Source organism: Sorex fumeus, unplaced genomic scaffold (assembly GCF_029834395.1).
Source record: "Sorex fumeus unplaced genomic scaffold, SorFum_2.1 ptg000045l, whole genome shotgun sequence".
NCBI classification, from domain to species: Eukaryota; Metazoa; Chordata; class Mammalia; order Eulipotyphla; family Soricidae; genus Sorex; species Sorex fumeus.
Genome location: NW_026606102.1, coordinates 7692128 through 7705834, shown reverse-complemented (window position 1 = coordinate 7705834; position 13707 = coordinate 7692128). Strand labels below are relative to the sequence as shown.

The following is a 13707-nucleotide window of genomic DNA, read 5'->3' as shown; positions in this document are numbered from 1 at the left end:
ACTTGCCTTGCACATGGCTGATCCATGTCTGATTCCCAAAATTTCATATGGTCCCCAGAGCCCAGGAATAAGTCCTGAGTGCAGAGTCAGGATTAACCCCTTAACACCTCAGGGTGTGGCCCCCAAACAAACAAAAATAGATTTCTGTCCTTTGCATCTTTTTATTTTCAGGCTTTATTATCAGGGAGAGGAGTGGCATGATCCCCTCAGACCCGTTTAAAATTAGCCGAATGCCTTCTGAAGGGAATTGTTATTATCAAATGTGTGGAATTCAGGGTACATATTTTATCTCATCTACCAGCTCTCTGAAAAAACTATTTTTAAAGACTTTTCTATTAAACACCATGATTTATCAAGTTTCTCGTGATACAGTTATGTCAGGTATTCAATGTTCCAAAGCCAACCCCACCATCATTATGGTCTTCCTTCCACCGATATCTTGTTTCCCATTTATCATCCAAGACTGCTCCCTTAGCAGGAGCAAATAAATTCACTTCATATTTCTTGTCACATCACAAAAACAAGTCGAAAAAATAGCTCAATAAAGGTAAATTTGTGATAATTGTTCTATCTCATAATGGTGCTACTAAAGTCATTGTCTGAGGATTTACTGAGATGGTTGGTGTTAGTTGAACCTTCTGTATTATTTTTTTCACTCACTGAGCTTAGTGTTCTTCTATGAAACTTTCCCATCAGATTTTCAGTGGTCCTACTGGACTGAGAATGCGATGACATTTGGCAATGTTGCATGGTTGCATTTTGTGGCTGCATGCTCCAGAAGCTATGAAACTGGAAAGACTTGTTGGTTTGGCAGTTTGATGAAATTTAGCTGTAGAGCTTGGTTGTTTCTATTCTGGTGGGTATGGCAGGGGTCTGCTGTGCCTTCAGGAAGAAAGGAAAATCTGCTTGCCCCCGTTACAAGGACATTTTTTTTTATCTCATTCCTACTTTGGACAAACTGGCAGGCTATCAAATGTAACCTGCCCACGCAGCAGAGTCTGGCAAACTCCCCGTGGCGTACCCAATATGCCAAATACCAGTAACAATGATGGATCTCATTCTCCTAAAGAGCCTTGAATATGGAACTTTCTTAAAAATCTCAGGGCTAGGACGAAGGAGACGTTACTAGGGCCTGTTCGAAGCAATCAACAAATAACAGGATGGGCGTGATCATTACAAGAAACCCCCCAAATTTTCAGCCTGTACCAGTCTACCTGGGGAGATTCAGCAGTATCATGTTCTTTTGAAAAAAAAGTTATTTTAATTGTGAGATAGCATAGCCATTCCATTTTGAATAAGTTTACTTATTATGGGCTGGAGGCCCAGGATGATTTTTTATTTTCATGAGATATGTCTTTTATGGAGTAATATATTAGTTTAAATTTTAATCTCATTCAAAGATAATCTCATAGAAACACTCAGGATAATGTTTGACCAAATGTTTGGGTATCCTGTGACTTAGTCAAGCTGGCACATAAAATAACAATCAAATCAATACCGTTAATGATAAAAAAAAAACCTCTCAGAATGAGGAACAGAAAAATATTTTATTTTGTTGAAAATTGGAGGTTGTAATAAAATTTTAAATTGTATTTTTAGATAGAAATAGTTGAAACTTAAGAATAAATATAGCATTTATGTAAGAAAAAATTAACTCTAACTCTAAAAGAGAATGGATTTCAGGAGACTAACCAAAGATTCAGAATTAGATGAAAACATCTTCAAGAATCAAGCAGAAAGCATTTTAACTATCTCATCTATGCTGCTACCAACAAGCATGAATTCTGCCTAACTTTCCCCAGTCTTTCATTATTGCTGACCAGGCTTGATCCTCTGGTAGGATATTTAATGCTTTAATTTATAGTAATAGTTACTATAATAGTTACTGTCGGGCCCTACGCAAACAGGATGAGAACGCTATTCGGGTCTCCCAAAGAGGAATTGAAAGAGCTATGCTTGGAATATCACGTTTCACTCAAATGAGAGAAAGAATCCAGAGTTCTGGTCGACGATCAAGAATCAGGGACGCTGTCTCGTTTGCCAAGGTGTCAAAAATCAGATGGGCTGGTCACGTAATGAGATTTAAAGACGACCGCTGGACTAGAGCTGTTACCGACTGGATTCCAAGGGATGTCAAAAGACCGCGTGGCCGCTCACCTACCAGATGGTCAGACTTCTTCATCAAGATCATGAAGGATTGGTTTGAGGCTCTTCATGTTCCTAGAGCCAACAGAACGCCATTGGGCTACACTAGCACATGACAGGGACAAATGGAGACGTTACTGGCGTCCACTCGAGCAAATCGCCGATTAACGGGAAGTCAAGTGATCAAGTGATCAAGTGATCATCTCACAGAGAAGGGAAGCTTTAGTTGCACTAAAGAAAATTGTAGTGTTAAGGTACAAATGACATGGATGCTAGTCCAAAGTCCACACATACATACAAAAATGTAGAGCTTATTTATGTTGCAAGGGATATATACATATTTATATATGTATTTATACTTATACATATATATGTACATACTATACAGATTGTATAATACCACATATGACAAGAATTTACAGATGGAAATAATCACTGAGATGAGGAAAATGAATGGATTGAATGCATGGAAGCAGATAAAGTGAGGGGGTAGTGACATGTGTTTAATGTTCATTTCAAACCAATATAAAATTCAGAAAAGGTTAATTAAAATGTCAATGTTTTTAAAATAAAAATCTACCAAAGAAGTTTTTTTTTCACTGTAAGACATCAACAGTGACCAAGTTCAAACCTGAAAACTTCCTGAGCACTGCTCCTCTCTGGAAAGAAAGATGGCGGCCGCACGGGAGCCTTGTGGAAAGCGGGTTTGAGCCGGGCTCGGGGGAGCGGCGGGGACCTCATGGGAAGGGGGGCTTTGTGGGCCGTCCCCCACGCCCCACCGAGGTCGCCAGCTGCCCCCCACGAGCGGCTCTCCGGCCCGGCCACGACTCCAGGGCACAGAAACCAATCTCTTAACTAGCTAACTTTTAATAGAAATTCTTCCAGGGTCAATAAGTAAAATAGCAGAAATTCAAAACCGCGCGGCCGCGATAGCGGCCACGCGACATCATTTTATTCTTAAACCAAGTTGTAGAAAGCGAATCATTCCACAACGCTGTTTCAGCATGTCTGATTGGGGGGGGGGGGGTGGGTCGTAAACTCTAAACAATAATTGTGCATCTTCTATCGAAATAATCTATCTAGTCAAAGTAGATAGAGTATTAACTAGAACTCATCTGCCTCACAAAGAATTGGGAGGGGTGGGAGGTGGGGGTCTATTGGGGTTCGGGGTTAAAAATGAGTATTGGTAAAGGGAAATGTGTTTGGTATCTACATGACTGAGACCTAAACCCGAAAACTCTGTAACTTTTCCCACAGTGATTCAATAAATAAATAAATTATAAAAAAAAAAAAAAACTTCCTGAGCAGAAAATGTCATTTAAGTCACGTGAGCAACATTAAATTTGGTTTCATGAACATAGGTGAATCCTGAGATTATGTCTCATAATTGCCTTTTTAAATCATAGAACAATCTTCCAAAAATACCATAAGTGAATTTTTTTTGTTTGTTTTGTTTTTGTATTTTGTTCCACATATGGCAGTTCTTAAGGGCTACTCCTTGGGTAGTGCTCAGGGGACCACTCAATTTTGAGATTGAACCCAGACCTCCATATGTAAAGCATATCCTTTAAGTCATCTCCCTGACCCAAGATGTTGGTTTTTAATCACCAGTTAGCATACTATTGCCAGTTCCAGATATGAAAATGCTGAACCATCACTGTAACATAATCACTATTACAAATCCCTTACCATCTGAAAAGTCCCATTTTAATAACTAATCATTGAAAAGATTAATCAACTTCCTTATTTTCAGCTAATAAATTTTCCTCTAAAGTAAGCACTGAACTACATCATAGACTTGGTTTTGAAAGCTCCCTGTTAGTGAAAATTTCTGATGCACATATTAAACCCTTACTAAACATTGCTTTACTTGTCTGGTTTTAAGTTTTACTGTTTCTAGATTTTGACAAGGTGAAATCTACTGATGAAGTTTTTTCCACCATAAGACATCAACAGTGACCAAGTTCTAGGACTCCTTGCCCTTGTCCTATACCAATGAAATCAGTGAGTGATAGGTGTGTGAACATAGCTAAGGTGAAATCTAATTCATTTATTATTTATCAACAACTTCGTGTTGATCACTAATGGTGATAAGCCTCTGCTCTTGGCACCAAAGATAAAATGGGGAGAAAGACAGACAAGTCCCAGGGCTCCAGAAAATATCAGTCTTGGAAGCTGATTTAAAAAAGGAAAAAGAAAATTTGAGATAACCTTAAGTTCCTTTCAGAAAAAAAAATCAAGCAATGAGAACGCAAGTGACTCTTGGTGTCTAAAGGCTTTTGTGTTCAGGGGAGGTCTCCCTATATTGGAACCAATTAACTTATATATAAATGCCAAAATGGAGCCAGTAATGCTAAATAAATTGAAAGTAGAAAGCAGAATTTACCTATAAGACTGGAATGAGGCCAAAATGGGGTGGATTGCCACCTATGCGTGAGCATAGACAGAGTGACACAGAAGTGGATTGCAATGGTGAAAGTTTGAGAGGTAAGAAGATGAAAACAATTGAAAACAAGGCATTTGAAAGCCAGCATAAGTGGTGGTTTTGCTTTCACTTTAGTTTTAATTAAGAACCATTGACTTCCTCCCACCTTACATGGAGGCATCTGAAGTTGTCAGAAGGGGTCTCTCCTGGAGATTCTTAGCTAAACCTATCCGTGGTTCGATGCAAGGATCTTAGTATGTAGTGCTACTTATGCCTCAGGGTGTCAGGGATTACTTGACCTTAAGTTGGTACTCAGGCTAGTCCACCTCTGCAAAATGCCCAGAGGAACATGTAATGTCGAACCATGGCCAGTTGCATGCAAGATATATACCTTAATTACTACACTGTGTCTACAGCCCCATCAGGGTTTAACTTCATTGGTTATTGTCTACTACCTTCATTAATTTCTTCAAAGAAGCAAGTATTTTTTGAGAAAACTTGGAACATGAGTAGAATTTGTAAAAAAAATGAAGAAAATAAAAGAAATTACAGCAAGAAAGAGACCCATTAATATTCAGAGAAACCCAACTAAATACTAAATGATGGCTGCACAGGTTGAGAATCAGAGCTTGAGGAAAAAATGTCAGGGATTAACATTTTTAAAATGTTAAAATCTCTAGATTTTTTAAGCTGCCAAGTAAATTTGTAGAAAGTTGGAGTTGCGTTTGCTAAATTTCTGACAGAGTAGAGAGATCATATGCACACCTCCAGTGGTCACCCCTAAAAGGTAACTCTTTAAGAACCCTGAAATGAATCTAGCTCTAGTCTCATCCCACAAAACTAAAACATAAACCACTAAAGGATCATTGCATGTAAAGTGACTGTCTAAATAAAGCTCAATACTCAAAAGAAAGACAATGGAATCCAAACACTCAAGGTAACCCTCAATCTTACCTATACATCTTCCATGCTATCCACAAGATAAACAATGAACTGAGCCAGAACTAGGAGAAGCATTAATTCAAAGAGCAGGAGAAATCATGACAAAATTTTCAGAAAACAACCTATAAGTGAATATTATAAATATATCTAATGATTTAAATGAATGCAGAAAAATATTTGAGGTAAGTATATGCTATAAAAATAACCAAAATAGGGACTAGAGAGATAGTTCAGTGAGTAAGGCACTTGCCTTGCATGCAGCTGAACTGGATTTTATCCTGGACTGCATGACTCCTCGATGTCTGCTAGGAGTGATACCAGAGCACAGTGCCAGCAGTATGCCCTGAACACAGCCAGGTGAAGCCCCCAGACAAAAAATTAAAACAAAACAAAGATAACCAATTGATACCTTAAATGAAAAAATGATTCATAAAATAAAAAAAATAATAGGTGGGTTTAATCAGACTAGACACTTCAGCAGCAAACACGAGTTTAACTAAAGACAGACAATATAAACTCTCCAATCAGAAACAGAGAAGTAAGTTGAAAGAGGCAGAAAAATATAACCAGTTTCTGGCCAGTTAATATCAAGAGACCTAGTAGCTGACTGAAATCTCAGATATAGAAATGAAGGCAGATAAAGAGCTCATGAAGATTTTCGAAGAAGTAATGACCGAAACAAAACTATATTTTCTAAAAGCAGAAAAATTACAGATTCGTATCATCTATGTGTTTTGTTTATATAATCAGGAGGAACTCAAAGTAAACCACAAGCACAAAAATGACTTTTTATTTTCAAATTGTTGAGGAAAATGACTTTTAAAAACTACCTTAAAGATGTGGAGAATCAGATTCATAATGAACAGAAAAGCAAAGTGATATACTATAACTCACAGTTCCAGAAGGCTGAATCTAAACGTTGGACATGGGAATCTCCTGGTGGATGGTTCCACAACGAAATTGACCACATCCATATTCAATTGATGGCTTTGCCTAACCGATGTCACTGTTGTCCCAAAATTCCAAACGGGATCGGACCACCATCTCCTTCATGCAAAATTCTACTTCACGGAGCGAGGAGAAAGGGCAGCAAAGTTTAAGAAGAGAACTCCCAGAACGACCACCAATTGGGAGTTCTTTGGCACTATTATGGCAACATGGGAAGATGCCGTCATTGACAACATTGATGAGAAATACAGTTGACTGGTTCAGCACCTCCATGATTATGTGAGGAATGCCGAGAGAAAGATAACCATTAAAAGACACCTGTCTTTGGAAACTCTTGAGCTCATTCACCAACGTGGCTTGGCGCAAGCCTCAGGCAACCACAAGTGAGTATCAGAGCTCGCAAAGCAGTGCAGAGAAGTGATAAAGGAAGACCTCACAGAGAGAAGAGCAGCAGTACCGGCAGATGTGGCAGAAGCCGAGAAAAGCATTTGCAATGCCCGCCTGTCGTTCACCAACTACAAGACCAAGATGACTAACCTCCGACATACAGATGGATCTATCACATCTTCCAGAAGGGCAATGGAGAAGATTATCTATGACTTCTACTCAGATCTCTTCGATAGTCACGTCCACCTGCCCACATACAAAATTCCGCAGGATGGATATGTCATTCCCAAAGTTCTCCCTTAGGAAAACCGACATGCCATTTCATCAGTGAAGAAGCAAACAGCACCTGGCCCAGACAAGGTCAGACCCGAACAACTGAAGAACCTGCCATCAATACTCATCGATACACTGGCTCGGCTCTTCACACGCTACCTGTCTGAATGCAAGGTTCTGTTCCAGTGGAAAACCAGCAGGACTGTACTACTGTACAAGATGGGAGACATTCATGACATTGGCAACTATCACCTGATCTGCCTGTTGTCTGTCGTCTACAAACTGTTCACTCGAGTCATCCTGAATAGGATTGGAAGAACACTAGATGAAGGACGACCATGTGAGCAAGCCAGGTTCCGCAAAGGATTCAGCACCATCGACCATATCAAGCTCATTGAGGTTTCTCAGGAGTTCAAGATGCCGCTCTGTCTAATGTTCATTGATTTAAAGAAGGCCTTTGATTCTGTTGAGACGGAAGTGGTCATTGAAGCCCTAGCCAAACAGGGCATTCAAACTCAATACATCAGGATCCTCTGTGAGCTGTATTACGGATTCACTACCAGGATCTCACCATTCTTCAAGGAAGTTATCATCCATGTCAAGAGAGAGGTTTGGCAGGGTGATACCATTTCACCAAAACTCTTCAGTTCCACCCTCGAGAACATCATGCAATGACTGGAATGGGAAGGAATGGGAGTGAAGATAGACAGTCGACACCTACACACCTCCACTTCACTGATGACATCATTCTGTTATTCGTCGTTGATTGCCTCGAGCAGGCCTCAGTAACGTCTCCTTCTTCCTAGCCCTGAGATTTTTTTTTAAAAAGTGCCATATTCAAGGCTCTTTCAGAGTTAGGAGAATGAGGTCCTTCATTGTTACTGGTATTTGGCATATTGGGTACGCCACGGGGAGTTTGCCAGACTCTGCCATGTGGGCAGGTTACATTCGGTAGCCTGCCAGTTTGTCCAAAGTAGGAATGAGATGATAAGATGTCCGGGAGCTGGGTTTTATAGTCTCTGGGTCTTGGCCGTTGATGGGATTACACGGCGCCAGGGGGCTAGTTGGTGGGTGTGAGCCCCGCCTACTGGAATTTGGAGGATCTGGGTGGAGGATGCTCAGCCCTGATCTGAGTAGGCTTGGAGAACTCAGCCCCAGGACCCGCGTGCCTTTGTTCCTCTGCCGGTACCTTCATGTGTGCGGAGAGTGGTCTCAGCATGGTGGTGGCTGGTTCTGGAGGTCTTCGGCTAATCGTTCTAATAACATCGTTCTAATAACACCAAACATTAGCCAAGCGACACAAATGCTGGCCGTCATCGACCGTGAGTGTGGAAAGGTCAGACTACAGCTGAATCTCACGAAGACAATGTTTATGAGAAACGGTCTTGTTCCTGATGTTCCATTCACTCTCAATGGAACGAACATCTCCAAATGCAACAGTTTTGTGTACCTAGGTCGAGAAGTCAACATGACGAATGACCTGGCACCTCAGTTTCACAGGAGGAAGAGAGCAGCTTGGAACTCCTTCAAAAGCATCAAAGAAATAGCTAAGAGGACGAAGAACCTCCAGCTTCGGTCACATCTCTTCAATTCCACTGTTCTTTCTGCATTAACACAGACCTCAGAGACCTGGGCCCTATGAAAACAGGATGAGAATGCTATTTGGGTCTCCCAAAGAGGAACTGAAAGAGCTATGCTTGGAGTATCATGCTTAACTCAAATGAGAGAAAGAATTCAGAGTTCTGACCTCCGTCGATGGTCAAGAATCAGGGATGCTGTCTCATTTGCCAAGGCGTTGAAAATCAGATGGGCTGGGCATATAGTGAGATTTGGAGACGACCATTGGACTAGAGCTGTTATGACTCGATTCCACAGGATGTCAAAAGATCGTGTGGCTGGCCACCTATGAGATGGTCAGACTTCTTCATCAAGATCCTGAATAATCATTTTGAGGCTCTTCGTATTCCTGGGCCGAGCAGATGCCATTGGGCTACACTAGCATGCAACAGGGACAAATGGAGACGTTACTGGCACCCGTTTGAGCAAATCGATGATGCCAAGTGATCAAGTGATCTAAGTATCATTGGTGTGTTTATTCCCATTCCCATTCACATAAGCATTGGACTTAAAGACCCAGAGGAATGATTTATGAGATAGGGAACTAGAGGGGTTGGTGGGTAGATGTGGGAAGAAAGCCATAGCTCTGGACCCAATTATTTCCCATGCCAACAATTTGCTACACAGAGAAGTTTCCATGTGTTAAGATTTTATCTTCCCCACCAAAGACTGGGTTTTCTACATCCCACACCTACATTTTAGAGGAAGGAGTATAGACTTGAAAAAATAAGTTTGTCTCTCAGTTATAATAAATGGTTGATCAAGAATACAACAGGATATCCTTGGACACCCATCCCTTGTCACTACCCCTTTCCTTTTGGTAGCTTAGCAAAAAAAAAAGAGGCACATTGGACCTGAATTTGCTCTCAGGATAACAGTTTGACAAAGGGAAAATGGTGGCTGCTCAGTTCTAACAAAGAGGCTTTCTCATGTAGGAGGCTGTCCTTGGACCCGAGTTGCCTTGCAAGCTCCTTTCTTTATACATGAGTGGCAGGACATTGTGAAGTTCTACCCTTGTGGACCATCCCCCAGTTCATGCAGAGCAGCTCCATGGCCCTTTTATATTTTTAGAGGAGCTCTGCATATCTATTTCCTCTCGGCTTCTTAGACCTCTGTTCTCCAAACCAATTTTAAATACACATTGTGCCATGTATATGTCATAACTTATTGAAACAAGTGATGGAATAAAAATTTTCCACCTGAAGATATTTTTATTGAAACATATTTCTTATTCACGATGTCACACATCATACCATAGTTTTGCTCACTATGTAAAAGATGCTGGTGCAAAGTTAGGTATTGAGAGTCTCAAATTTGTGGGGAGTAAGTGTTTGAAAAACTCCTATCACAGAATTTTTTGTAATTTTAGGACTTAAGGGAATTTATATGCATATGAGTTTCTCATATGAGATTTAAGGGAAAAATGGAGATTATACACAGCCAGAAATCCATTTAAAGTTCTCTGATGATCCAAGGATTCACTATTGTAGTCACACTTTACTTGGCTTTCAGTATTCCATTTCACCTGTGATATCAGGATGAATTTCCAGTGGCTTTACATGATTTAATAAAAAGTCAGTAAGCTCCTGTAGGCTTCATCAGTGAACTGTTCCTTTTCCTCTGCGCAGAGGAACTTACAGTGTTCTTGCAAGCACCCCTAACTTTTCTTCCCCGCCCCTACCAGGGCTCCGGCAGCCTAAGACCTCCAGAACAAGCCACCACCATGCTGAAGGTACCAGTAGAGGAACAAAGGCATGCGGATCCCAGGACTGAGATCTCCAAGCCTGCTTGGATCAGGGCTGAGCATCCTCCACCCAGATCCTCCATATTCCAGTAGGCAGGCATCAAACCCACCAACTGCCCCCCCCCCCCATCCCATGGCGCTGTGTAATCCCATCAACGGCCAAGACCCAGAGACTATAAAACCCAGCTCCCGGACATCTTATTATTTCATTCTTACTTTGGACAAACTGGCAGGCTACCGAATGTAACCTGCCCACACAGTAGAGTCTGGCAAACTCCCCGTGGTGTACCCAATATGCCAAATACCAGTAACAATGATGGGTCTCATTCTCCTAACCCTGAAAGAGCCTTGAATATGGCACTTTTTAAAAAATCTCAGACGAGATCAGGTGCGTTCAGGGTGGTATGGGCTGGAGCGATAGCACAGCGGTAGGGCATTTGCCTTGCACACAGCAGGCCCAGCAGAGCTGGGCTTGATTCCTCCGCCCCTCTCGGAGAGCCCAGCAAGCTACTGAGAGTATCTCACCCGCATATATTCAATATGCCAAACACAGTAACAAGTCTCAAAATGGAGATGTTACTGGGCCCACTCGAGCAAATCGATGAACAATGGGAGGACGGTGTTTGTTTTTTGTTTTAAAAAATCTCAGGGCTAGGACGAAGGAGACGTTACTGGGGCCTGCTCGAGGTAATCAACGAACAACAGGATGGTCGTCGGTCATGATTAAGACGTAAACATTTTTTTAAATATTTACTGGTATCAAGGGAAAGAGAAAATCAATAAATATGTCCCTGGGAGACAGAGCGCCTCCTTGAATTAATCCCTCTAAGAGAATTGTCTCAGTTAAAATGCTTTATCTCTGTAAATGATCAATCACACCTACAGGCAGTCTTATACCTTGAGCCTCCTCAGATGTTCTATAAGCATGCTAACAGTTCTGCATTAAATGGGCCATTTTGACCATCAGTCTGTGGTCTCCTGTCTCTTTGTTCCTTTCCTGGGGAGGCTGAGGAGGTGACTCTCAGCCACTGAACACATGTGTTGCACATCCATCAGTGAACTCACACTCCTGACCATATGGCATGATAGAGAATATCCAGAAGATTAGCAATGGACCTCAGAGATGCCTTCAATCCTATTTGTCCCTTTAAGCTAAAGGGATTGAACATGTAATGCACAATACATGGACATTTATCAATCACCGATTTTGAGGGATTTTACTGAAGGTTTTTAAAAACAAAATAGAAGGTCAGATTCTGAATGTTGAAAGTTCAAAGCTTGGTCTGATTAGTTTTATTCTGAGCATATCATTTTGGATATTTTCCATAGCAAGTTATAAAGCAAGTTATAAAGCAAGTGCTCACAGGTGAAATTTCATTTCCTATTCTTCCTTTAGGCAGAACATTTTGAACCCCATCCATTTCTTCCAGAATACTTTTTTTTTTTGGTCTCTGCCAGGCAAGTTCTGCCTAGCTCCAGATATATCGTCTCTCTGTTTCAGAGAAATTGAGGGGAGGGGTGTCAGATTGAGGAATGTGGTGCCAGATGATCAAGACTTCAAGTGGATTGTCCCAAAAACATTTAAAGGGTCATATGTGAATCTGCTAGGTCATCCTACAGACCATATTTGCATAAAGGTATACGTGATCTTATTATAAATCTTTATAAAAACATATGCTAGTTGATCCATCTCTCCACAATCACTCCACATCCTCATTTACGTATGTAATCTGATTGGTCTTTCTGATCTGATGATCTCAGAGCCCATAACCAATCAAATAGCAGAAGCAAATAGGTGGGAGGGCTTTCTACTGCCTGAGTTTATCTGCTTCCCAGATAAACTCAGGTCTCTCTAAAGAAAGTGAGGAAGAAAAGTAGAGGACCAGAGCTGATCAGATGGGATGGAGAAGAAGAGAGAAGCAGCAAGCAGGAAAATAAGGAGGAGATGAGAAGTAACACAATTTGGGGGTGCATCTATGAAGCAGAAGTTCCTGTTTCTTCACCTGCTGTGGCCCATAGATAGAAATCTTTGAATTACTATAGAACTACTCTGCCAGGTTCAGTTGAGTTTACATTGCTAATACTTTTAATTTTAAAATCTTAAAATTTAATTTTTTTATTTATTTGCTCTTTGGGTCACCCCTGGCAATATTGACTGGGGCATCCCTGGGAAGGTCAGACTTCCAACTCCTTCCAACCCTGAGAGATTTGAGCCCTCTTTTCATCCAATACATGTGCAAGGAAGGATGCAGCAGACTCCAGCTGTGAGTTTTCAGACTGCTTTATGGTTTTTCAACCCCCTCAGAATCTGTGACATGCTCTGACCTATATGTTCGTTCTTCATTAGAGAAACAATCATGGCCTCCTTTCATCTCCTGTGAGAAAGGACAAGTCATTCATGGCTCCACTGGTGGGGACTCTGGAAAATCTGGGATTTGGGGATGGTGAGGTTGGGGAGAGGAGTCTTTGAGTCTACTTTCCCATCTTCTTTTAGGTCCACTTTCATTGTGGCTCAAGCTTCTGAGCAGACCTTCAGAGGTCACCGCTTCCCAGGGCCTTTTCCTCCATGGAGCCTTTTCCTTTCTGGGCCTCTAAGCCCTGGGGAGAGCACAGATTCGGTATTTGACAGGGGCAATGGTGAGGCCCATCCTGAACTTCTGGCTCAGCTGCTCATTGTCTGGGGGCCTGAAAGTAAACTTCTGCATGAGCGAAGTGAAGAAAATAAACAATTCAGTCCTAGCCAACTGTTCTCCAGGGCATGCCCGCTTTCCTGCAAGACAAAAGCAAAAAGCAAGTGAGGTTCAGTAAAGTCTTCCACCACTTCTTTGAGTCCTGCCAGAGGAAGGGCCAACCCGGGTTCGATTCCCAGCATCCCATATGGTCCCCTGAGCACCGCCAGGGATGATTCCGGAGTGTAGAGTCAGGAGTAACCCCTGTGCGTCGCCGGGTGTGATCCCCAACAAAAAAAGAGAGAGAGAACAAAAGAGAGAGAGAGAGTGCTTATAAATGTCTAAGAATGTTATTGCAGGACCTTATGAATGAAGTGGTCACTTAAATTTATGGAGGAATATTTTGGCCCACTGCCATCTAAGTTTGAGGGATACTTCTGACTCTCTGCTTGGAGATCATTCCTGGCCGTGCTCCAGGGATGATGTGGTGTTATGGGTCAAACAAGCGCTGCCTCAGGCTAGACTAATCACCTTAACTCCTGTACTATCTCTTCTGC

At 41.6% G+C, this 13707-nt stretch overlaps 1 protein-coding gene across 1 annotated transcript in view; it reads right to left on the bottom strand.

Annotated features, from left to right (window-relative positions):
* Nucleotides 1-13072: 13072 nt before the first annotated feature.
* LOC130030991 (cytochrome P450 2J2-like) overlaps nucleotides 13073-13707 on the bottom strand; it is a 35925-nt gene continuing 35290 nt past the window's right edge. The window contains exon 10 of the mRNA XM_056122209.1: nucleotides 13073-13251. Within this exon, the coding sequence (XP_055978184.1) occupies nucleotides 13073-13251 (179 nt within the window). The remainder of the gene's footprint in view (nucleotides 13252-13707) is intronic.